The sequence below is a fragment of the Spinacia oleracea genome, chromosome 1 (assembly GCF_020520425.1).
Source record: "Spinacia oleracea cultivar Varoflay chromosome 1, BTI_SOV_V1, whole genome shotgun sequence".
Lineage (NCBI taxonomy): Eukaryota > Viridiplantae > Streptophyta > Magnoliopsida > Caryophyllales > Amaranthaceae > Spinacia > Spinacia oleracea.
Genome location: NC_079487.1, coordinates 127,592,257 through 127,619,575, shown reverse-complemented (window position 1 = coordinate 127,619,575; position 27,319 = coordinate 127,592,257). Strand labels below are relative to the sequence as shown.

The following is a 27,319-nucleotide window of genomic DNA, read 5'->3' as shown; positions in this document are numbered from 1 at the left end:
TTTCACTATCTTATTGTTTCCCAAATTTAATCTTAGGTTTTTCCTTTTTGTTTGCTTGAGCTTCCTCTTTCCTAAATACAGATACGGAGTATTTTGGTTTTATTGGCGTACATGATCATGTAATAGTTAGTTACAACTAACTCTCTTAGGTGTGTTTGTTTAGCCTTGTAAACTAGCACACTAGTATATAAACTGTAGTGCTTTGCTTCTGTTTTGTAACAAGAATCATTCTCGATTCTTAGTTAATAAAATTCTCTTCCCTTTCTCTCAATCTGAAGTTCTAAATATAGAACTTCTTCAGGTTTAGACTTGAAAAAATTGACATGTGCCCGATTAGACAACCTAAATTAACTAACTCCATACCCAGAAGTATAATTTACCCGAAATCACTTGCCTCGAATTTTATCTGACCTGGTTTTGACATGAATTGGTCAAGTTAGGTATGGCAATGAGAAGGAGTTGGACCGAATCCTAATAGATCCAGATCAATATCCGTTTTTCACACATGGATCCAGATCCGGATCCGCGGGTCCAAAAAAATTGGATCCAGATCCGCGAGTAGGATCTGGATACACGTGTATTTTTTTTCTACAAAAAATATAATTTTTATGCTACTTTTTACAAAAAAAAAAAAAAATATTCATTCACCGTATAATGCAAATATATATTTTCTAATGGAATAAAGAAAAAAAATATCAAAATTATGAAGAAAAAAAAATTAAAATTCATTTTATTTTAAACACATTTTTTATTAAAACGGACCAATGGGTAGAATCTGGACCTCAAAACGGGATTCTTTTCCAGATCCCATCCATATGATTCGGATCCAGATCCGCGGGGTCCAAAATTTAAAGATCCAAATCCTGTAAAATGAATCTGGATCTACATGATCCCGATAGGGTCCAGGATCTATCGCCATATCTAAGCCTAATAGTACACTGATTAATGTTTTTCATAATAAGCCAATTCATAAGAAATAAATACAATATGACCCGACCCGACCAAATATTAAATTAATCTGATTTAATCTTAATCTGAACCGGACTCGATCGAAGTTGACCAATACCAAATTTGATCAATACAATCCGATTGGCATTTCTAATTTGTTTGGTGTACATGTAGTGTTGTTTTGACCTAGTCAACAATTGATGAAAAAGGTATTTACTTTGTGGGTAATTTAAGTAAGTTTCCTTGAATCGTAAAAAAATATTTGAAAGAAGTCTACGTTAGATAGTTAATTTAGTTATAAACTCAATTCTAATTTAGTTATTCAAAATTCTTATATGAGACTGTCCTCACCATCAACTGATGGTGAAACCAGTTCACACTTGCGAATTTAGGTATGTTACTTCTATAGTTTAGACTTGTTACTTTTTTTTATAATTTTAGATGAGGTATTTTTTTTAGTTTAGGTATGTTATTTCTATAGTTTATATATGATTATATGTTACTTTTTTTATACGGAGTAGTTTTAGGGGAGATAACTTCTTAGTGTAGGTATGTTACTTCTATAGTTTAGACATGTTAATTTTTTTTTATATAATTTTAGAGGAAGTACTTTTTTTTTAGTTTAGGTAAGTTACTTCTATAGTTTATACATGTTACTTTTTTTTTTTATACGGAGTAGTTTTAGGGGAGATACTTTCTTAGTTTAGGTATGTTACTTCTATAGTTTAGACATATATTACTTTTTTTTTAATAATTTTAGAGGAGGTATTTTTTTAGTTTAGGTGTGTTACTTCTATAGTTTAGACATGTTACTTTTTTTATATACGGAGTAGTTTTAGGAGAGGTACCTTTTTAGTTTAGGTATGTTACTTCTATAGTTTAGACATGTTACTTTTTTTATACGGATTAATTTTAGGGGAGGTACCTTTTTAGTTTATGTATTACTTCTATAGTTTAGACATGTTACTTTTTTTTATAATTTTAGATGAGGTACGTTTTTTAGTTTATGTATGTTACTTCTTAGTTTAGACATGTTACTTTTTTTTATACGGAATAGTTTTAGGGGAGGTACATTTTTAGTTTAGGTATGTTACTTCTATAGTTTAGACATGTTACTTCTTTTTTCATAATTTTAGAAGAGGTACTTTTTTAGTTTAGGTATGTTACTTCTATAGTTTAAATCTGTTACTCTTTTTTTATAGTTTTAGGGGAGGTACGCTATTGGTTTCGCGCTCGTCACACCATCAAGTTGATGGTGTGATTGGTCTCACAGGAGACGCGCTGTTTAGTTATAAACTAAATTCTAATTTAGTTCGTACCAATTGCCTGTTGGTTTAATGGTGATTGGGGCTGAACTTGGTAGGGAGAACTCGTGTTCGATTCCCCGCAACAACAATTAGGAGGAGAGTGGAACCTATCCACCCAGAACACGCCTCGAATCCGGATTAACCCTAAGGGTGAAGCGGGTGCTAACACCAAAAAAAAAAAAAAAAAATTCTAAGTTAGTTCGTAACATGACGGTACTCCTACCGTCCTATATTGTGCTGTCCGTTTTGACTTTTTTTCCATATTATGTTTAATTACTTCAACCAAAATAATACGGAGTAGTCATTATTTGGAATAATACTATAATCAACTACGTTTACAAAACCAATGATTTCTTGGCCTAGTGGTTAAGACTGAGGGCCTGTGTACAATAGGTCTCAGGTTCAAATCCCCCCGCTCCCATTTGTAATTTATATTGCCTTTGTGGCTCATTCGCACCAAAAAAAAAACTACGTTTACAAAACCGGAGTACCGTAGTTCATACTCCGTAATGTAACAAGTGTCTCCTACGACAAAAAAAAAAAAAAAAACAAGTGTCACACTTCCTTGCTTCTTGTGCTAGTATTATACTCCCGTTCTGTTTGTTTTTCTTTTTGTTTGTTTGTTTTAGCCATCTTGTGCACTTTTGTTACATGCGATGATGGAAATTGAGGGACACATACATGTACTTGTCCTTTTCACTTCCTATTAAGGTTTTTGTACTCACTTATAACTAATTCCACTTCCTATTAAGGTTTTTGTACTCACTTAGAAGTTATAACTAATTCCAGTTCATCATCAAAGAAAATTCTTTCATGCTTCCATCATCTGATCATCTCATCTCCAACAATACTCCGTATAGTTTATATAATCTACCCAATTTCACAAGTCATTATGGTAAAGACGGTTTGCGTGTCGAGTTGGGCCGTACCACGTACTGAAAATTCTAAAAAGCGACCCAAACCTGCATGTTGATTTTTTGTGTTGGACCGAGTTGAGCCATTTCTTATACGTAGTAGTACTTTTACCAAAAAATAATGTGGTACTCACATGCCAACCGACTGTCAGGTACACACGTTGCACTTCTTATACCCATGTTTGAGATGTTTCTTTGATTACAACATACCCAAAGTTAACACGGCATTGCCACAACAATGTCGCATGACTCCCGGCAGTGGCGGTGTCAGAATTCACCATTTAAGGGTTCAGAATTTTTTTAAAAAAACATATAATAAAATCAAACATCAAAATCCAAAATCCAACTTATAACTAATAATTCGGTGGTACATATGTTCTATTACAATGTCGTACACTACCAATTGAGCCTTGGCATGAGTGGTTAAGGGTCTTTTGCTCCTTAACCAAGGTCTCGGGTTCGAGGCTTGGGAATGAAAAAAATCTCAACTGGGAGGGATGCTGCCCGTCGAGGTACCCATGCAAACTCCCGCGGGAGATTAGTCCACCTGCCGAAGGCGGTGGGAACTCCTCGTAGTAGAACCAAAAAAACAATGTCGTACACTAAAAATCTTGAATATAGGAAAAAACAAACGGGTGATTTTTGTGACTTTGACACACAATCATTCAACATATGCTCTAAACCCTTCAGCTAATCTCAACCTATTCAAAATCAAATCAAAAAAATTCAATTTAATGTAAAAGAAAAAGAAAAAGAGGAAAGGAAAGGAAAACAAAAGAGGTTTATATGCAGTATAAGTTATTTCAAAATGACGAGGCTTTGTTCGGGGGTAGAATACAGAATTATGAGTATGAGATGCTCAAACGACTTTAAACAAAAAAGCTCAAACGATTTTCAATCGAACTCAAGACCCTCGATTTAATAGGTTAATGTCAAAACCATCACAACACTTGGTTTGCTTGCGACATATTCGTGGCTTTTATTAGATATAATGGTGTTTAATTATAAAAAACCTGGCAGATTTTTTTCCGGGCCAGTAAGAATTAAGTTGAACCCACTGAACCTTTACTGGTGCCGCCACTAACTCCCATCAAGCACAAAAACACATTCGAGCCGTTTACTCGGATGCACCTAGAACCAAGTATGTTAAAATGTATTTTTTATTCCCGATATTATTATAATAAATACTTCTTTCGTCTCTTTTTATTCTTTACGTTTAGTTTTGTGCACGCAATTTAACAAATATTTATTGTGAACAAAGATTCTTTTTTTTTACTTAAACAATGTAAATTATATTTATTAATACTAATACTTTCACTTTTATTCAAAATTTGACATTGGAGAAATGAGAAAGATTTAATATTCCAATGGAAAAGTGTGAGAGATTTAACGAGCTAATGAATGTGATTGGTTTAAATTAATTACTTCACATGATTTTTGACTGAACTTTATGTTATAATATAAAAAGAAGTATTCAAAATGTAAAGACTAAAATAAGACATTAGAAACGAAAAACATAAATGATAAAAAGAGAGAGAGCGTGCAAATAAAACAATCATCGGATTTTTAAAACGAGTACATCTTTTTGGGAAAATGTTTGGTTGACCCTAAGGGTTGGTAACCCTTAAGATACATATAACATAAAATAATATATAAACATAATTAATTGGAGAGAGAAAGTGTTATATGTAAAATTTCAATGCATTTGTAACCAATTAAAAATCAATATTAAAAGGATTACCAACCCTTAGGGTTACTCTATCATTCTCCATCTTTTTACACCTAGGCAATGGACAGTTACCTATATTTGGTGAAATTGAGGGTAAATTTTGGTTAATTGGTGTGATTGGATACTAAAAAATGTAATAGGATATACGATCAATAGATGGATAAAAATAGGAAAACAGTACCACTAGTAACTTATCTGCAGCCTCAATTTTAGACAAAACTGCATTAAAACACAACTACTTGTGGATTCCCAATGTGCATCTCTATTCATAGCGTTTGACATCGTCTAAAACTTACACACCCTTTCTACTCTCACTATTTGCCTTGTTTTTTAGTTCATCTGCATTCTTTTAATTTGATCTGATCTATATCTTATCCGATGTGATACAAGATAAATGACATTTAATTAGGAATTGATGCAACGAGATCAAATAAACTATAGTCTCACGTTATTATTTTCAATAAAGCTAGGACTCGTTAATTAAATTAATGTAATGATCAAAGTTCAACTTACCGGTTGATCACAAAAGGCTAAACTATGATTAATCCTATAAAATCCGATCATGCATTATTAATTTTTGGTGCAAATATAATCATGCAAGTGGGAATGGAATACTCGTCATTAACTTTTTCGAAGGACTCGTAATTAATTTTAGTTAGTAAAATCACGCAAGGCTGATAAATAAAAATGATACGTACTTATAACTCGAGATCAAATTACGTCTATAATTCTATACCATCACGACATAACATACAACATACAAGTCGCATAATGTACTATAGTTTTTTAGAAAAGTAAATATTGTTGGTGTCATCTCTGTGAATTGATTTGTGACTCAAACTTGTATGGTGTATGCCTTGTTTGGTCCCCTATGTGCTCTAGAGACACCCGCATAGAGGTTGGATTGAACTCAAAATTTGTTGGCTGAAACAAATGCTCTGTTTTTTTGCCCTTTTTATGTGGGGTATTATATTATTTGTATTTACATACGGAGTAAAAGAACTTTTCAATGCCAATTTTCCAGCTGAGCTTTCTTGTACGGACACAATATTTTTGGTTATACATACGTTAAATAATTACACTATTTTGTTCCTTTTAAAACATTCTTGTTAGGTTGTAAATATCGGACTGAGCTGGGTTCGGATGGGTAGTGCAAAAAATAACTCCGCCACATTATGTCGGGTTGGCCCAAATTATCGAACACAAAGCCCGATGTTTCGTGCCAAGTAGCGGGGGTTTTCGAATCAGTTTCTTGTCGGGCAAAATTTATAGGATTTTTGGACTTCTACAAATTACAACATTTAGAAATACACATTTTGTGATTTACCACCTTAGTTAAAATACGCATTTTGTAATTTACCACCTTAGCTTCATATGATCTGGTCTATACATAGTTTAGTACAGTACTAGTTTTATTGCGCGTGCGAAATTTTTTGTGTATTGTATTTGGCAGTATTATAATTTTTTATGTGGATGATTTTTTTTTATTCCATCACAAGGATACATATGATATGGATACATAAGATGATTGAGTTTGATGATGTGAAGTGATTTGATTCGGTGAAAGATATAGAGTCTTAAATAAATCTCGAATTTTAAAACTCACATCTAGATTCGGTATATTCTTTTATCATATTATCCCAAGAGTCTGACTCCATACTCTAACCCAGACTCCCCTTCACACTAGAGATAAATCACCCTCACAATCGGTAAATATTTAAACTCTTTGACTCACTCTTTAAACAATGAGAAAGGGGGATGAATAGTGGTGGGAGAACACAAGTCACAAGTAAGCAGAAGGGAAGACATTCCTTAGATGGAAATATACTTTCATCCTTTTAACTGGTTTAAATAGTAAGTTGATTTTTTTGGGAACATGCATTTGCCAGAACTTAATTGCCTCTTTCTTCATCATTTTCCATTTTTCCATCCAATCTCCGCTTCTTAAGGAAAATCAAACCCACTACAATTTACTCTCTGATTAGACTCTTCAATGGAATATATATGGAGTAACCCTTTTTATTTTAACCCCCCAACACAATTACTCCGTACTACATTTTCATGTTCATGTTCATGTTCATCTTTTCTATTGGAGTTTTTAAACAGTTCCATTCTCTTTTGTATTAAGTCAGTGCACGTGCTGTTGATTTTTACCAGAAGTTTTGTGTAACGTATTCCACTTTCTTCCTATGTTTGTGCTGCTTTCCCTTCTTCTGTCAAGTAAAAACAAAAACTAGCTAGCGATAGTGTCTATCGATCTGTTATGATTACAACGATGATTTTGATCTGATTCAAATATTACATTGCGATGTAAATAAGAGTATCAAATGGAGCATCAAAACATCAGGAGGTGGCATATCGAATAAGAATAGGAAAATTTATCAGAAATGACATTTTAAAACACAAAAATTGTGAAAAGCACCTTTAAACAAACCTCAAGTCTTTTATGAGATCGTCCACACCATCAAATTGATGGTGTGACGTGTTCACACTATATGGACTGACCTTGGTTATTAAAACAACATGAAAGATGACCAAGAGTACAAAACTATCACCCATCCCTTCTATATCACCATGCATCTTCTCCTGGAAAGGACATTATTTGAAATTTTACTCTTATATACTCTGCATTAATTAAACCGACTCCTTTCTGGATCTAGCGTCAAATATTCTTATTGAAACACATAATAATCCTAAGAACATTTTCGGTTACGTTGGATTAATTTCTAGCTAATATGTCACTGGACTCATCAAGGTAAACTAAGCAATAAAGAGATAATGAATAGGAAATTAGAAACAATATGTTTACTATACTTGTAAAAAAAAAAAGAAGTAGACATGTTACTTTTTTTATACGGACTTACGGAGTAGTTTTATGGGAGGTACATTTTTAGTTTAGGTATGTTACTTCTATAGTTTAGACATGTTACTTTTTTATATATAATTTTAGAGGAGGTACTTTTTTGTTTAGATATGTTACTTTCTATAGTTTAGACATGTTACTTTTTTTATACGGAGTAGTTTTAGGGGAAGTACCTTATAAGTTTAGGTATGTTACTTCTATAATTTAGACATGTTACTTTTTTTTTTTTAATTTTAGAGGAGATACTTTTTTTGTTTAGGTATGTTATTTCTATAGTTTAGACATGTTACTTTTTTTACACGAGAGTAATTTTAGGGGAGGTACCTTTTTAGTTTAGGTATGTTATTTCTATAGTTTAGACATGTTACTTTTTTTATAATTTTAGAGGAGGTACTTTTTTAGTTTAGGTATGTTACTTCTATAGTTTAGACATGTTACTTTTTTTTTATACGGAGTAGTTTTAAAGGAGGTACCTTTTTGGTTTAGGTATGTTACTTCTATAGTTTAGACATGTTACTTTTTTTTTTAATTTTAGAGGAGGTACTTTTTTAGTTTAGGTATGTTACTTCTATAATTTAGACATGTTACTTTTTTTATACGGATTAATTTTAGGGGAGGTACCTTTTAAGTTTAGGTATGTTACTTCTATATTAGCCATGATACTTTTTTTATAATTTTAGAAGAGGTACTTCTTTAGTTTAGGTATGTTAATTCTATTGTTTAGACATGTTACTTTTTTAGTTTAGGTATTTTACTTCAATAGTTTAGACATGTACTTTTTTTTTTTATAATTGTAGAAGAGGTACTTTTTTAGTTTAGGTATGTTAATTATATAGTTTAGACATGTTACTTCTTTAGTTTATGTATGTTACTTCTATAGTTTAGACATGTTACTTTTTTTATACGGAGTAGTTTTAGAGGAGATACTTTTTTAGTTTAGGTATGTCACTTCTATAGTTTAGATCTGTTACTTTTTTTTATAGTAATATTAGTAGTAATTACTTTAATAGCTTTAGAAAATATTAGTAGAGTTACTAAGTGATTGCTTCTTTTTATAATTTCAGTTACTTCTTTTTATAATCCGCCCATCAGACGTTCCATCCCCAAGAAATAAAAAACAGAACAAGATCGTCGTCTTTCAGATGATCAAGTGTTGGAATTATTGCGTCAACACATCAAAACCAATAATATGGAGTTTAAAGATGTGAGTGATGTCAAGTTAATCCTGGAGAAGAAGCTTACACCTACTGATCTAAAATTAGCAAATCTTTAATGTGAATGTGTCACACCATCAAGTTGATGGTGTGACCGGTCACACAAGAGACGGGCTGTTAAATAAAAGTTGTGAAAGAAGGCCCAATTGAGTTTTTTTTGTTGTGAATAAGGACCATAAGCGATTTTTCGATGGTCAACGACTGTTTTCCGGCGTTGACCATCACGTGTCTTAAACTTTAACATTTATTATTATTATTATTATTATTATTTATTAAAGTTTTCCTCCAATATTTCCCCCCACCCCTAACTAACTTATTCAGATGTAAAAAAACACAAGCAATTGGATAAAATCAGAATTAAATCCTGCATAGTAAAATCAGAAGAAAAGAAATTAAAAAAAATAAAAAAAATTAAGCACAAGAATTCAAAATTTGGAGAAATTTGAGCAAAAAAATTGGGGTTTTTAGTGTTACCTCGTACGAAAAGGACCGACAATCAATTGGGTTAACAGAATTTAGTTGATTTCGACTGAGGAGAAGAAATTTGTGGTTGGAAGGAAGAAGAAAATGGCGAAGGAGCAGCAGAGCAGGAGAGAAAAATCGTTTTTTTTTTTTTTACATCTAAATAAGTTATATAGTTGGGGGTGGGGGAAAATATTGGAGGCAAACTTTAAAAAAAAAAATGTTAATATTTAAGACACGTTCGTGTTACGTGATGGTCAACGCCGGAAAACAGTCGTTTACCACTAGAAAATCGCTTATGGTCCTTATTCACAAAATAAATAAATCCAATTGGGCTTTCTTTCACAACTTTTTTTTAAAAAGGTCATTTCTCACAATTTTTGTGTTTTAAAAGATCATTTCTGACAAATTTTTCATAAGAGTATCCTCATGACCTTTAAGAATTACAAATTTCCAGCCGGTAAATATTGAACTCCTAACATTAGGGTCAATATCTAAGTGAAAAGCGCACATTCAACTATAAATTTGTTATAGCTAGGAAGTTGACATGTTTTTGTGATACATGTGCTGTTGTGTTACTTTCAAAGTACATATCCTAATTGAATCAACTTAGCTTGATTACAACATCTTATATATTAATGGAAGTTAACATATATAGGCATTTGGTTATCCGTCATTTACTCTCAAAAGAGACAAAAAATATTATGGAAGCTAAGGTGATAATTAATTAATTAAGAAAATAGTTAAAATTTCCAGTCCCACAATCTGCGTATTATTTGTGTATCTTTTTTTATTCTATTGGTTTATACTATTGTAATTTTAAAACTGAAAAATACGAAGCGATTGACAGAGTACAAATATCAACAACGAAAGAAATGACACACAATTTGTGAGTAGACCTGGTTATTGGGCGGGGCGGGTCAGGGTCAGTGCGGGTCAAAAGCGAGTCGGGTAATGAAAGGGTCATTTTTAGCGGGTCGATAATGAGCGGGTCAAAAGCGGATCGCACGTCAATAGCGGGTCGTTAGTGGGCGGGTTAATAAATAAGCAATGAAAAATGAAAAACAAAAGAGTCATGTGCAAGTACAACTGAATACGAAGCTATATACACAATTTTTTGTATCATTACTATTTCAGTTTTCAAAATAATTGCGGTATAAGTTTGACCCTATAACGACCCTGTCCAATAAAAGCCCAGACCAATAAAAGTCTTATTAACATGACTCTAACCCTATATCCATTGGACTACCCTGTCCAATAACCAGGTCTATTTGTGAGATAGATGATCCGATCCAGGCACATGAAAAAAAACAGCCTCTTAATTAAATGATGACTTTAAGAAGTTTCTAAATTGGGAAAGATAAAATCACAATTAAGGTAAAGTAGAAATTGGGGATAATTAAGGGCATTAAACATGAAATTGGTTGGGTGGGTCTACCACTCTACCTCAGGTGCCCAACATTGCAACTCTCAAAAGCAAAGAGACATGGATATTGATAGAGTTTGATTGATTGAGATTTAAGCTATTAACTAATGTTGGCAGAAGTCTGGTGTCAAAGGCCTCCTCAGTTTTATTATTTGGTCTTTTGACAAGAAAGCTCTCCATAATTGTACATGCCCCTTGCTTTACCAAAACCGTCACATTCTTGTTATTAAAGAGATAGGGAGAGAAACAACGTAACCCTTTTAATTAGTTTTAAGGCTTGATTTTTTAGATTTAACTAGTTAGTGTCTCGGGCGATGTCCCGGAGTGTTGCATGTAGTTTGATTTGTTTTTTTATTCATTTGTAATTTACTTATAAATTTTTTTATATATGCAATTTGAGAATAATAATATGAATTTTATTATATATGTAATTTAAGAATAAAATTATTTAACCAACAATTTTTGAACTAAAATTTTGAGTAATTTTATTTGTATAAAACTTTATTTTTTGTAATACTTTACTTACAACTTATCAAAAAAATTAAATTACAATTGTATATTGAGTTACAAAGTCGAAATACATTTTAGAGGAAAAAAAACACATTTGATTGGCTAAAAGAAAGCGTAATATTCTTTTTCCTACTCTTTTCTCTATCAATGTCATGGTTTTATGTTTGATCTAAATAAATTTCTAGAAAAGCTATATGATTTGGTTAGTAAAAGAAAAAAAAATTAAGAAAAAAATTATTATCATAAATTGTTACTCAAATACATAAATTTGGGCATTAAATTTTTATACGACTTTTCTCAATTTTAGTTGTTTTGGAGTCACAAGTTGTATCGTTGATGTGATGGATAAAATTTGGCATTAACATACAAGAGGTCATGGGTTCAAGGATTGGTAGCAACAATTTTTTATGGTGAAGACACAATAAACAATCATGTGTGCATATGATGTGGCGCTACGATGCCATGTTACTTGCCAAGTCATCGTGACACGTGGAGAGATGGCATGGATTGCCTTGGAGATTTAATAATATATATATAGATTTCAGTTCATTTTAGTTAAGCTCAATTTTGTTCAGCATAATTTAATATAATTCAATTTGATTTATTTCAATTTAGTTAGTTAAGCTCCATTTAATTAACAATGAACTAGCAAGACTAGGATTGAATTATGCATAATAAAATACAAAAAGTCAATACAACTCCTAAATGGATTCTCTATTAGTGTATACTATAGTGACTTAGTGAGGTATTAAAAATTGGACACACGTGTGATGGGTTGAGGACTGTTTTGCCAAAGTTAAGAACAAAAGAGATTTAAATGCAAACACAAAAATAGTCAGACCTAATCTAAACTAGATTTTGAGAGTGGGGCTTATTAGTTACACTACACACGTTCATTTCTTTCTTGTGGTTGGTCATCAATGCCTCCAAAGCCCTTATATCAGCTTCTTTGACTCACTTAACTTGTTTAGGACTATCTTTTTCTGTTGTTATGAAGTAGCTCAACTTAGCTTATTATTACCTTTTTTTATCAACCTATTAAAAAACACCCTATATACATTCTTAACAGGTTATTATTATTATACCTGCATCTAATTAGTCTCCACTAATTTGGATTCAAATTTGTGATCTATCTTTCATATACCGACCCTTAATATCTGCTATTAGGCTAAAATCTCATTAATAATTGGACCTTTATTTTCAATTTTGTGATTTAGAATAAATTATTAGCTAAAAAATATTGAATAGTCATACATATTAGAGGTCGTTTTAATTTTGAAAAATTACAACAATTAAAAAACTGGAAACTATTTTATGTGATTTTCATATACTTCGTATATATTTTTTAATTATTAAAAAACTGAAGAAATAATTAAAAAGAAAAAAACTATATCAAACGAGGCCCTTAGACCTTAGTTATCCTAAACATGCAAACCCGCTAAATTAATTTTGTTGTTTTGCACAATCAAATCAAATGAAAAAAAAAAAGATGGACCCAATTTAAAAAAGGTCTAATATTTGTTTTGGTTGGGAGTTACATCAAAAGGTCAGTCAGCAGGGTGTTTAACAACTTGGGGAGGCAGTAGTATTTATTTTAACTCAAGAGTAAGAGAGAGAGATAAAGGGGTTTGAGTTGTAGGTTTCTGTTACAAACACTTTTGCCATTTTCAATTGCTTTCTTCTCCTTCATTTCTCTCTCTATATATACTTTCTCTCTCTACAAAATTAAGCTTAAAATTTGGGCATGGCTAACAAGTTTTCTTGTTAGCTTGTTACTACTCAAGTATCTCCAACATTCTCTTTGATTTGGATAATTTATTTCAGTATTGTTCGTCTTCTTTCTTAATTTCAAATGGGTATGAGCGCGTTTCCGGACTTAACCTCGCTGTCGCTAACGAAAACCGCCTCATTCGGTGCAATGCCGGCCGCCGCCTCCGAAGAGCGGCCGCAGAACAGGGGTTTCCCCTTTCTTGGTAGTTTTACCAGTAGACAACAAGAAGTAATTGAGGGGAAAGTGTGTGATTTTGTTGAAAAACATGGGGTTTCGGTTTCGGTTTCTAATATGGATCTCAATTCCAATGCAAGTTGTAAAGATGAAAACTTTTATGAAAATAATAACAATAATGATAATAGTAATAAAGTGGGTGGTTCTAAAGAAAGTAAGGCTTGTGCAAGAGGACATTGGCGACCTGCTGAAGATAGTAAGCTCAAAGAACTTGTTGCTATTTATGGCCCTCAGAATTGGAACCTCATTGCTGAGAAATTACAAGGAAGATCAGGTAATTCTTTCTTTAATTTAATCCCCTTTTCTAACCATTTGTTATTATTCAATCTCAAACCCAAAAAAAAAAATTAAATAAAAATACAAAGAAATGAGTAGTAATGATTTATGTACGGTCATAACAAAATTAATTGTGTTTGATAAATGTTGGTATTAATTCCCTATTCCATTTATCAAAGTTTTGGTCATAATCTTTATTTTCATTTTCATTTTCATTTTCATTTTCATTTTGTAAAAATTTAATTATCAAAGGGTTGATCATAATAATAACGTTTGTATAAAATTGACAGGTAAAAGTTGCAGGTTAAGGTGGTTCAACCAACTAGACCCAAGGATAAACAGGAGAGCATTTACAGAAGAAGAGGAGGAAAGATTAATGCAAGCACATAGAGTGTACGGAAACAAATGGGCAATGATAGCACGACTATTTCCTGGAAGAACTGATAATGCTGTTAAAAATCATTGGCATGTTATCATGGCTAGGAAGTATCGAGAACAATCTAGTGCTTATAGACGTCGCCGTAATCTTATGGCTCATCATCAACAATATCAACAACATCAACAACAACAACCGTCATCGTCGTCGAGTTTTCCTCTTAATAACCAACATGATTTTAATAATGGGAGGAGATCGCCGTCGTCGTCGTCAATGGAAGATGATGAACAACCACCAAGCTCGTATAATACTTGTTATAATGGTGGGATTAATATTAACAACAACAACAACAACCAATGTTCTTCTTTCCCTAACAATGGTGGTAGTAATGGGTTTTGTGGTCATCCGCAGTCTCCTTTGGATTTCTTTTCAGGTGGGTTTTCTTCTTTTTATTATGTTTAATTTCTCTTTATTCTAGTCTTATTAATTCTCTCTAGGTTAAATTTATAAGCTCAATTTTATGTGTGTTGTTTACGGAGTATTAACACATTGCCTTGCACAAACAAAAGTTTAATGTCTAATTAGACTAGAGGTTATATGGAAGTTGTATTTTCAAGTAAAAAAAGTCACAAAGGCAATATAAATTACAAATACGAGGGGGAGATTTGAACATGTGACCTACTGTATTCAAAACCCCTTAGTTTTCATCATTAGGTCAATATCTCATTGATCGAGCTTATAAGTATTTGTCCTTACAGTAGTGTCGCATGAGTAATTAAAGATCAAAAACGGGGAAATGGAAAATTAGTACTATACTATGTAATACTCATTACTCTTGTAATTAGTTAAAGACTCTAAATCCAAGCACAAAAGGAAATTAAAGAAGTACTCCGTAAGAATAATGTGTTAGGTAAATAACGGTTAATACATAGCTAACTTAACTCTTTTAACCCCTACCAATTACCAAATGTAGGCATAGACTTTTACTTGGTCAATGTTAAGGAGAATAAAATCATCATACTAAATCTTAAAAAATAACCAAGATATGTGTATACTACGTACATGTTGTTTGCTGATCTCATAACACATTTATTCTTTGCTGTTAATTTTAGAAATGAGTTGTGTATTTATATTTGGATTTAATTTGTGTTGGGCAGGTCCAAATAACAATAACATGGTGAGCATGTTCAGTCAAAGCAGCTGTTTGGATAGGCCAATACAAATGCAAATCCAACAACAAGAGTCGTACTATTACTACTACTACAACAACAATAACTCTTCTTCTCTAATTTCACTGCCCCAAACAGACCCTTATTCTCTCTCCTCCTCACAATCCCCTTCATTTCAAGCAGCAAGATCAGATGATAATCCCAATTCATCTTCACCACCTTTCATAGATTTCCTTGGTGTTGGAGCTACTTAGTTTTTATTTTAATTAAATATATGTTAACCCTTAATTTAATTATTCCTAAAAACGTGTAGAAATTAGTTAGTGATCATTCGGGTTTTAAGTTCTTCGAAAAACATCTGATAAAATTGGGACGATTGATACCGAGAGATTTGATTGGATCATGAAGGTGGTCATGAATTGTGGTGTGTGTTTTTTAGATGAACTGAAAATTTACCATAAATGGTAAAAAAAAAGAAGTGGGAGTGATTCCTTGTATCAGTTAAATATGACAGTTTTTTTTTTTATAATGATATGATATGTCATGATGGAATTTCGTTAATTTAAATTAAAAATGAGTAATAAAAAGTGTGCGGACCACTAGTGGGTTTGAAGTGATATTGGGAAAAAGAAGCAATCGTTGTCTGTGTTTTGTTGTTCTACAATGTAGATGGAGTATGTGGGTGTATGGATGGATAGAAGATCGTTTTAGTAAAAGAACCAACGGTCCAAATATGGTTATCTGTTAAGTTATAATCATGATTTTGTGTTGGAAAAGTAAAACCTGATCTCAGATGTGATGCTTTATTTAATTCACTTTGGACTACTTGACAAACCCCCCAAGAGTGACTTCTCTATCTCTCTTCTAGCTACTCGGGTATATTATGGGTCGGGTTGTATTTGAGTGACGCGTTATTAGCATTTTCTTGTTATGTTAATTAATGTAATTGATTAATGTAATCCGGGCAAAGATCCGTTTAAGACCCCATGCTAGCTTTTGAACTTTTTTCAAAATTCCAATTCAGTTTAGGTTCATTAGCCAATTTAATTTTGATAAAGTTTAGGTTCTAGTCGAGTAATTCATTCGATCAACGTGTTTTGATTTTGGCGAGTATGACATCATACTTTATTTGTATCAACTCAAGATAAACATTTAAGACAGGAGAATCTCCTTATTCAGAAACCGAAGGAGTAAAAGTAGTTAAATACTATACAATACACTCAACCTTAAATGTTTTTTGTTTTCATTTTTCCTTATAAAAGAGAGTAAGGCCTAAGGGCTGGGGGGGGGGGGGGTAGGGTGGACTGTGGAGGTGGAGAGAATTAAGTTTGTGTCTTTTGTCTTTACTAGTTGGTGGTCCGTGCGCTAGCGCGCACGACCCCCCAAGATATAAAAAATTATTTTCCAAAATGTTGTATAAATCACGAGTTTAATTACCCTATGAAAGTAGTTAAAAGCATGGACATAGTAAATGATAAGAAATGTAGTTATTTCCTAGGAGCATAAAACCTTAAGTGGTCTATGTTCATATGAAATACCCTGAATTCCTAGAGCACATAAGGTAATATAAATACTAAAATCATTCACCATAAACAATGGTTGCTTTCAAAAAGCGTATACTACTAAGATTTCACATATACACAATGTTGATTCTAAAAGACGAGTTATAACACACTGTGTCAAAAGTTTACTGCATTATAATTATTTTCACAAACAACAAGTGATTTGATTCATGACCAAATCTTGTCCTACTACATGTTGGCGGTTACAAAATAGTCCGGATTTTGTCGACAACTTGGGGAACGTATAAATGATTTATCTCCCTTCATTTTTCACATCTCTCCTGTGTCATTGCAACACAAACAAAGAAACAAGTATTAGGCTTCTGGTAATGCATGCTTTATGACACAAAATCTTAGTCAAAGACTGTGTATTTGTATATGAATGATATCTTCCTAGTTCGAGTAGTTCTGCACCAGTTTGACAAAAAGATAACATGAAGCACCCGAGATGACTCTATTGACAAAGTGGATCAGCCAGCTAGCTTTAGTAGCCTAGCTCTTCCCAGACTACAGTATGTGTGTCTATGCCCGTGAATATACAGAGTGCCCCAAGACAATCAGGATATATTAAAAGATCCTACACCCAATGAAACTACTGTCTACATAGGTTAAAAAATAAGAGTATCTTACACTAAGTTTCACCCATCCTCTGGTTATAAGGGAAGCTAAAAGACCCAGGAAATTTAGTCAGTTTTAAGCTTTCTGGTTCCTCTAATGCCTTGGAACCTTTAGTTTATCCAGGAAAATAAGCACATTATCCCACCTATCACCTCAGCAAACACTATAAGATTTTCTTGAAATGAAAACAATGTCAAAAAAATCAGTTCATGCCAAATGCACAAAAAAAAACCTTTATATAAGAGATTTAATGTAACAGACCATTTTCGTAATCTGGTGGGGGCATGGACAGTAGATTACAGCTCTTTTACACAAAAAAGACATAAATCATGCAAGAGAGTTAACCTTTAACATGAATCATGTGTTACAAAAGGAAAGTTCAGAAATGATATTGGGAATAAAGACCTCCTAAAGCAACGTCTGGAAGTTCTTTTAACACGAAGCTATGCTAACATCAAACTATAATACCCAAGTATGAATATTGAACACAAGAAATAACACACATACACATAAATACATAGAATGAACTCATGCACTTGCAAAAGTCGCACAAGGAAGGATGATGAATAGATGACCCCTGCCAGGTTGCCATAAGCCATAAGTCCCTCAACATTAAATTAAACTCAAGATGGTTCCTAGCTATATTTACTTCATATTTTGTCCAACCAATTTTAAACGACGGCACCTAGCTACTGTGTAGCTGAATCTTTCGACCATCATAAAAACTGCATGAGAACAAGCAAGTTGTTGTCCACAAGAATCAACCAGGGAAGAAATTATAGTCTAGTTCAAGTCTCAAACCCTAGTTCTAACTATGGGTCAACACCAACCCCATTAACACCAATTTCTAAATATCATACATTAAAGATTATGATTTCAGGGTACAATCATTGGAAGAAAGCAAGCTAATGTCTACATAAATCCTTCGACCGTCATACAAAACAAGCAGGCTACTGGCTACAAGAATCATCCACGTAATTAAGTCTCCCTTGTAAGTTGTTACTCTTCTAAGCATAATCTATTTCAAATTTCAAACCCTAGCCAGAGTCTCTATAACTATGGGTTCAAAACCACCCCCAGTAGTACCAATTTATAAATATCATACGGCATCCATAATTTTAAAATTACGATTTCAAATCATAGAACGAAAGGAGCCCCTCCCCCCCTTCCCCATAAGTTAGAGAACGAAATCATAGAACGATTTCAGGTAGACTCCCACCAATGCAAAATTTTCAATCAATATTGGGAATGGAAAACGAGTGAAAGAACATAATTTTCCCCATAGCTTGGCACTCAAATAGACTTAAGAGCCCTAATCCAAATACAAGATAAATATATTATCAGATATTGTACTATATTTTTCCACACGACACTGATTTCTAAATTTTTATCCTTTGTTTGGGAGTTAGGATGGAGGGAGTAACTGAAATTAACAAATGCTACCAGTATACAATATTTAACGAAGTGACAATCAATAATCCCAAAAGCAAGGGATAATCACTACTGATAATTCGCCACCCACAAGACAACGCAAAGACAACCCAAAGCTTCTTAATTTTACGAAATACTTCACATGTTATATGGGTGCTGTAATCTATTAATTCCACTCAACAAGTGTCAGCTAAAAGTTATGTATGGTGATAAACATATTGACAATGAGCTCGAATAAAGTAAACATCAATGTATCACGTTTCAGATGCCCACTTGACAGACAATCTTAGACCCTGACTATTAAAACCCTCCAGAAAAAGGAGAGTGAGAAGAGAATGTAATTGCCAAAACAAAATAAAGATTCAAGCAGGAAAAAAAATTGAATCATATCAAGAAAGATCATACAAATTTCAAGTAGAATTATCAAGGCACTTTTATTAAAGAATTTGAAACTCTCCGCCATATCAGAAAATTATATTTTCGAATCAATATAAAATACAAATAAAATCAACAGAAAAATCGATAGAAAATACAGAGTAGATAATTATCGAGAATTCGATATCCAAAGATAAACCAACTTCAACAGCTGGAAAAGGGATTATCAAATTTGATAGTTCATCTCCAACTGATTCCATAATTCACGACGAAGGGCCAAATTAGGAGTTTAAAGCCTATTTTACTCACGAATTAAGTTATTACTCAATAAAAAAAAGTAAATTCTTCAAAATGTGTGACATTTGGGAAGCATGAGCCCCGTCGGCAAAGAAAAATGAAGGGAAATAGCTTTACTTGGAAACAATCATATTTGTTCTAAAGATTAAAAAATATATGAAAAGTTTGTCTTCCAACAGAACCTACCAAGCTTTCCCACATCTATAGTTAGATGACGAACATGAAGTAGGTAACTCAGCACTACATGATACTTCTAACCCAACTTATCAAGTTCGGCCATAACACAGTTAGTAAAGCATGGATTTCAATATATTAACATACATAACCTATTGTTCAAAACAATATACAAAATTTACACAAAGATCACAATAATCACTCACATTTCGCAAAGCAGTTAATCATTGCTTTCTCCAAATCCAACAACATAAAAAATATACAATAAAAAACCCACCAGGTGAAAATTTTATCACAAGTCAACAAAACCTAATCGCTAAGAACCACTTTTATGCAATCAATAAGTTCAGCCAAGAAAAAAGCACATTTCCAACTAAAATAAATAATAAAACAGAAAGTAGTACTATATTTCTATATGAAAGAAACAAATAATTTGAGGTTCTCACTTTATTTTGGATGGAAAGGTTGATAAAGTTGGTATCAACAATTACCTGATAAGGCGGTCCCCAGGCGGTAATATACTTGAAAGCTGGGCAGATGAACATCCGGCCTAAGAACACACACACAACAAAAATAAACAACGAATTTTATCAAATTATGATCAACATGATCATATTATATGAAGTTGTTTAAAACAAACCAGAACTCTCTGGAAATAGTTTAAACTCATCTGTTAGTAAATCAGATACATCACAAGCCCAACAATCACAAACCTAAATCTAAGACTAAATGCTCTAGTCTTTTAGCTAGTGCTTCTAAGCTGGTGCTTCTAATTTCTAAAATATTCAACTCTGCAACCCATTGTTTCTGCTTTCAAAAACTACACTATGACATAATGGTATTAAGCTAGCAAAATGGCATCAATTGAGAAACAATTTCAAATTCACAATGCATACATTTACCAAAATCAAATAAATGATTAAAAAAAATTAAAAAACGAAAAAGCAAAAAAATTTATAGTGTAAAATAAAAATATAAAAATATTACTTCTTTTGTCTGCAACAGGTACTTCTTTTGAATGAAAATCTATTCAAGTTGTTTAAAAAATACAAGTATTACTTTTTTTGTCTGCAATAGGTACTTCATTTTTATTAAAGCAAAGCATGTTTACGCCAGCTGGCAGCTTGGAGTGGATAAACACTCAAGCAACTTCTTTTCTGGTATTCTGAGATGGGTCTGAGATAGATGCAAAGCAAGCAAGTTAAGAAAGGGCGTGTTCTACTCAGAGCTGCTAGCTACTGTGTGTAACATTTGGCTTGTAATAAATGATTCATACTGGAATCAGAAAGTTACATCTATAGAACATACTATAAAGAAAGTTAAAATTGAAGTCACGGGTGGAATACAGGGTATTTCTGTTACACCTAGAAGAATTAGAGTAAATAATAGAAGTTGGTGTGGGTCTTCAAATTGATGTATAGAGATGTATTTAGTTAATCCAGGCTCAGAGTCCCTAGATGGTGGTTGATGTTCCTATGGCTGTAAGGGTGTCCTTCCTAGAAGTTTATCCTTTCCTGTAGGATATGAGGTTGCACTTTGGTTTGGTTGCTCATATTTCATTACACTTGCTTGCCAAAGAAACAAAAAATCTTGTTGTACCACTGAGCATGCAAGCTAAGCATGAAAAAACAATGCAGAAGATACAATTACCACAAGGACAGTAGAAAGGACCAAGTCAAGAACCAAGCCAAGAAGCTCAGCACCAACAAAACCCTAATCTAACCTCACCAACATCGGTCATGAAGAGCAGATTGTATGATGAGCAAACACCATACATATCTACTGGCATTTCATTCAAAATTATAGTTCAAATATTTCACTGAAATTTTGGCACAATTATAGAAATTAGCTTTTCGATTCGATCCATATATTTCAATTACCTTAATCGTTGTTTTTGCTTGATTCAACTCATCAAAACTAACAATTAATTAAAAAAAATCAAGCAACCAAAATACCACAAATCAACTAACAATCAAACACTAAAATCTGAACTAAAACAGCAAAATCAAGAATAAAAACTACCAAAATTGAAAAGGCATCGACTAATTGAACTCTTCATGTGGCATGTTCAGACTCTCCAGAATTGAACTCAGAGTTTCTGCAAACCTAGTTTTCTGGCAAATATCAAATTCAACAAGATTAAACCATAACAGATCACCCATTGAAACGCCTACTATAGGATCTACCTCTTTTGTGGGTCTGATTAAGGAACCAACCTTGAAATTTCTGGTCACAATTCATAGCATAATGCCCAATTAACCCGCAACGAAAACACTTAAACCTAGAATTCATACTTAATGGGAATTTCAAGGAAGAATGGCCGAATATTTTGCAGCTACTACACTTGCTCCCAAATGGGGCAACATCAATGTCTTCCGGAGAATGTTGGAGGTCAGAAACGTTGAATTTGATGCTGAATTTGACATGATCTCCGTCTTTGATGGAACTTGAGGAGAGAGAAAATGGGGGGACATATACTTCGTGAATGAGGTGGTTGTCGGGGAGTATGTAGCCGACACCCTGTGCATCGAGCCACTTCGTTGTTCCAGTTTTCTTCTGCTTGCTTTCGTCTTGCTCACTATCGTATCACCCGCCATTGGTGAAGCTTTTTGACGCGTGAATTAGGATGAAGGAAGAGGGGAGGTTATGGGAGGTAAGATCGAAGAAGAGAAAGGTAGCCATAACAGATCTAGTTACTACCATGAGAGAAGGGGAGAGGGAGAACTGAAGAACAAAACAGCCCGAATTAGGGCACCAGATTGAAAGAAGAGGGGAGGGAGATCTGATGGGCAAGGGAACGTGGCAACAGATTGGGGCAAGGGCAGAATGTAAAACCAAGAAAAATAAGGGGTAATATAGGCATTACACTGTTCTAGGAATAGTAAAGGCAAGTTCATGCCTTTATAAGTGTAGAGATTGTCAAACCTCTCTTGATTTCAGACACATTAGATTGTGGTGGCGAGCCATACTCTAACACTGGTTAATTCAAGAAAAAAGTAAGAAACATGCACCGATAGGACCATTTAACATGCAAATCAATGAAAGAAAAAACGGGAATAAGTTGATAACTTCATATATAAATTCAACGCAAATGAAGCAAAAAAGATATTAAAGCTAGAGAGAGACACACACACAGAGGAGAGAGAGATAGAGAGGGAGAGGGGGGGGGCATCATCATGATATCCGTCCAATCAATCTTTTCAAAATCATACACAACCATCAACCACATCAGTGTATCAATAGAGGATGCCTAAAGAAATTATTTTTACTCAAGTACTCCGTATATACTAATTTCACTGTAAGTTAAAGCACAACTTTTTAACTACACTATCAGTTCTTTAAACTCATAATGATTCCATCAACACAAACAATTGAAACGTTTAAAGGACCAGCTTAGAAGTTGCTTAGTTTTTCGTATTTGTGTTTTCTCCCATTTCCTTATACCCAATATTAATGACAAAGCATACTAAGAAAACTGTAGTTGCTTAACACTTTATCTGGCTTCCAAAATTTTACAAATCAGTAAAGACCATAAGCATTACATAACTTCCTATACACCACGAATTGGATTGCCTTCTTACTGGAATGATATGCAACCCCGCCTAACACGCATATCTTGCATACCACACCTAAAATTCCTCTAGAATAACCTAACCTCCTTTATTGATCCCATATTACAAAGCATATCACTATACAAAGATCAGATTTTCATAGCATATCATTATAAAGTCCAGATCAGAACCCTAGACATATCTTGTGGTTTCTACGATTTGTCAAACAAAACCCAAACCATCAAGACCTCAAAAACAAACCCCAGGTCAAAAAGATGTAAACATAAACAAAGAGACGATAGCAAAACCTATAATACCTGAACAAAAGCATGAGCATGGGTAACATCCAATGGCCTTTCACTTCAAGACTGTATACATTCAAAGAAACAAAATGACAAAAACAAAAAACTGAATTAATCAAAATTAAAACGATAATCAAAAAAAAATTCTCAGATTACCAATTCTAGAATTCGAAATATTGTCACAGTAAACTTTAAAATCGAAAAAGAAAATTGAGTAGTACCTGAAGCAATACATGGAAAAGCCCTTGGTTCTGGAATTGCAAGATTGTTCATCTCCTACGCATCCACGGAAATATTTTGTGCTGGAAAATAGAGGAGAAAAAGTAATTTCATATACGGTAAGTAATCTTGAATCGCGGAAACGCTCAAGAAGGTCACATTTCGCGTTTCCAAAACTCAAAAACTAAAGTTACAAAAGACCTATTATATCCAAAAGTTTCTTTGAGTAAAAAAGCCTAACTATAATACACTATTTAATGTTTTTTATTTGAAGTTTAAGATTTTGCATTCCACATATCCTAATTGTATGAAATATTATATCTCCTCATTGCTCGGGTTATATTTCTCCCGTCTTTTTTACATGTAAGGTAGCATTTACGTACGAATCCAGCAAGAAATATAGTAATGTATAAGTCTGAAATCTCAAAAATTCCGGTCAAGTAAATAACTTGATTCGGTATGCTTCAAAAGCCAGATGCATCTTTGAAGAATCAATCAATTATTTCCCCCGTAATTATTAAATTGGCAACTTGAGCTAGAAAACGCTTCAGAGGAGTCTCTGTGGTCAGAAACCAGGATATGCTAGAAAATGGGAAAATCCATTGTAAATTTCAGATTGGGAACACAATGAATGGAAGAGCTGATTGATCTTAAGCTAAGGCCATTAAAATTCTTGGTAGGTACTGCCAAACTTGATTTTGAATGTTACATGTATTATACGATTTCAAAAAGGCAGCAAGAAAGGACCCATTGACTAACAAATATCATGTCCCAGCTCATTCTTTATATAGGCAGTAGTTTGTACTTACATCTTTTGACGGAAATCCTTCAATACCAGGGCTGGTTCTCGTATTGACAGCTTCTAATTTCATTGAAAGAAACTGCAATAAGTTCAAGGTTCACTTTAAAGCTCAATGAGTAGGCAACATAAAGAACATACAACCAGCAGTTTCAGCAGTTGCGCACCTCAACTTGACGCTGTAATGATTGGATATAATTTATGATCTCGTCAAGTACCAGTGCCTTGCCAATGACCTGAACCCAGAAGTTTGGTCAAGAAAATGAACATGAACATCTCAGAAAAAATCCAGGAAACTCAAGCACCACGAATCCCACAAATTCAATACTCCATAATAGGATTCACTGTGTAATTGGATAAGATGCTTTAAGAGAAAAGTGGACTGCCTAATTGAGAATACAGAACGACTAATGCCATTTCGAAATAAATATGACAGATCGATAGTTCATCAGCCTTCCAATGATAACAACAATAAGTGGAAAAAACTGTAAGGAAAGAAATCGGACCTTATTACACCCAGGGACAAGATCCTGTAATATTCTCATCCTCTCACTGATCTTTTCTCTTCTAGCCTGCCAACAAAAATATCTAAAATCTCATCAACTGTATCATATTCCTAGATGTCTGACAACATATGGCTTATTGAAAGGATGAAAAATACAGGGATTTTTCCGATCTCCTTAAATGATCACGTAAAATTATTTGTTCCATGAGGTTAATATAACACTCTAGCTCAAGAATTTTTGCGAAAAGCCAGCTATAATCAAAAATAGAAAAAAGGCAACTGAAAATCAAAGATGAAGAAAATTGAACAAAAGTGGAATCAATTGAAATCAAAATGATCCGATTTAATCATAAAATTAACATATTTATGCAACAAAAACGCTAAATTAATTTGCCAATTCAATTAAAAACCCTAATTCAGCAATTACAAGCAAAAATAGAACCCTAATGTAACAAAACCAGAGAAGATAGAATTATACCAGGGAGAAAGAAGACGAAGTGAGAGTGTTGATTGCAAGCTGAAGGAGGAGAGAAAAATCCGGCATCGCAATCCATAGCACATTCTTTTTTTCAATTTCTGATCTTCACATCCGTAGAAAGACAAGATAATCTGGAAAGTAGGTGGAGATAAAAAATGGAAGAAAATGAAGAGGAGAGAGTACCGATGTTCGACATTCACATAGGAAAGAGAAAGGGTGAAGAAAGAGGGAGGAACTCATCAGGAGTTCTGAGAAACCCGCAAAAGAACAAAGAGGAAGGGAAGCAGTGGAGGTGAAGAATGGAGAGGGAGAAGTGGCACAAGATCAACGGTGGATGAAGAAGCGACGTGGCAGAAGCTGGACAGAAGGGCAATGAGTAATAAAGATATATGAGTGGGGGTAAAAATGGTAGAACACTATTGCTGCAATAGTAACTCCAAGTTTACATGTTTTAAAGTGTTAGGATATAAGAAGTAGGGGAAATGCAGAAGTTGTAAATCAATAATACTACGTATGATATCTTTAAGGATTTATTCATGCCACCCACATGGGAGGTAACACTAAGTCACTAACTAGGTAGCTCATGTCGTCAAAACTCAAGATTAAAAATAAAGGTAAACACAAATTTCAGCTATTAAGTCTTTTTTTTTTTTTTTTTTTTTTGAGTCGAGGTAAGGATTAACCGCCACACCGGTTAGGATAGATATGTGGTAGATTTTAATTACATACAAGTATACAACATCATACTCCGTACTTCCGTAGTATTAATAGTACAATACGTGTATTTGGATTCCATACATTAGCGTTCTACACATCGGCCTTAATTTCGTAACTGAGTTTTGGATTCTTAATTACACAATCCATCCCAAACAAGTTTGTTTCATAAGGTTTTGCATATAATCGAAAAGTTATTAGTTCCTACTCGTGTAACGTGCATTAATAATATTGTTATTGAAAATGGTCATTTGATGTTTTTTCCTTGCATATAATCGAGAAGTTATTAGCTATTACTCCGTACCCGTGTATAGGGTGCATTAATAATATAGTTATTGAAAATGATTTTGAAGTTTTTCGGGAAGGACAAATTTTAAGTAATATCAATATTATTACCAAATGATCACTTATTATTACCGTGTATCCAAATGAGAAAATTTTAACATGATTGTTTCCTACCAATTTATCATTAATGAGAAAAAGTATTTTCTTACCCATGAATCTAACGTAAAACAATGACCGAGTTAAATGATTACTGTCTGAAAATGCCACAAATTAAAAATTAACCAACGATAATACATCTTATCAATAAGTAGGCAAAAGTTTACTACTTAAAAAACGACTTATCATTGAGAGAGAGAGACTCCTTATGAATAAAGGGGGAAAACCCAACACACAAATGTTATAACTAATTTGAGTGGATGGTCCTAAAATTGGTCCCGAATGGATTGAATAGTTGGTTTCAAAGGTCTCAATACCTCATAAATAGAACAAGTATAAATATTTGCCAACATCTATTTATGTAAGTTTTGAAAAGGGGAACATTACATTATTCATTATGTAACTATCGATTTCACAGCTCAGAAACCAATAATACTTATTAACATTTCATTTTCATCTGGTGTTCGTACACACTTACAAATATAGAGTTTTCTCATCAAACTTCTTTTATATAAATAAATAGAAACTGTTAATTTTTGACATGTGAATATGGGCCAATAGCTATTCATTGTTGTTTTTGTCCGATAAGCAACAAGTGCATTCTAAATTACGCATGAGGATTGAGGGGATTTGAGCATATACGTGATTTACCGT

The 27,319-nt window shown here is 33.2% G+C and overlaps 1 protein-coding gene and 1 long non-coding RNA gene across 2 annotated transcripts; one reads left to right on the top strand and one right to left on the bottom strand.

Annotated features, from left to right (window-relative positions):
- Positions 1-12,937: 12,937 nt before the first annotated feature.
- LOC110782840 (transcription factor MYB54) lies at positions 12,938-15,863 on the top strand. Its single transcript, XM_021987087.2, has 3 exons — positions 12,938-13,652; positions 13,945-14,463; positions 15,188-15,863. The coding sequence occupies exons 1-3, from the start codon at positions 13,226-13,228 to the stop codon at positions 15,451-15,453; spliced, it is 1,212 nt and encodes a 403-aa protein (XP_021842779.2). The 5' UTR covers positions 12,938-13,225; the 3' UTR covers positions 15,454-15,863.
- Positions 15,864-17,011: 1,148 nt separating this feature from the next.
- Positions 17,012-25,169, bottom strand: LOC110777943 (uncharacterized). Its single transcript, XR_008919469.1, has 7 exons — positions 25,034-25,169; positions 24,695-24,763; positions 24,538-24,609; positions 23,731-23,811; positions 23,525-23,575; positions 20,148-20,206; positions 17,012-17,042 (listed from the first exon to the last, which is right to left on the bottom strand). It is a non-coding gene; the product is annotated as an uncharacterized lncRNA (long non-coding RNA).
- Positions 25,170-27,319: the final 2,150 nt, after the last annotated feature.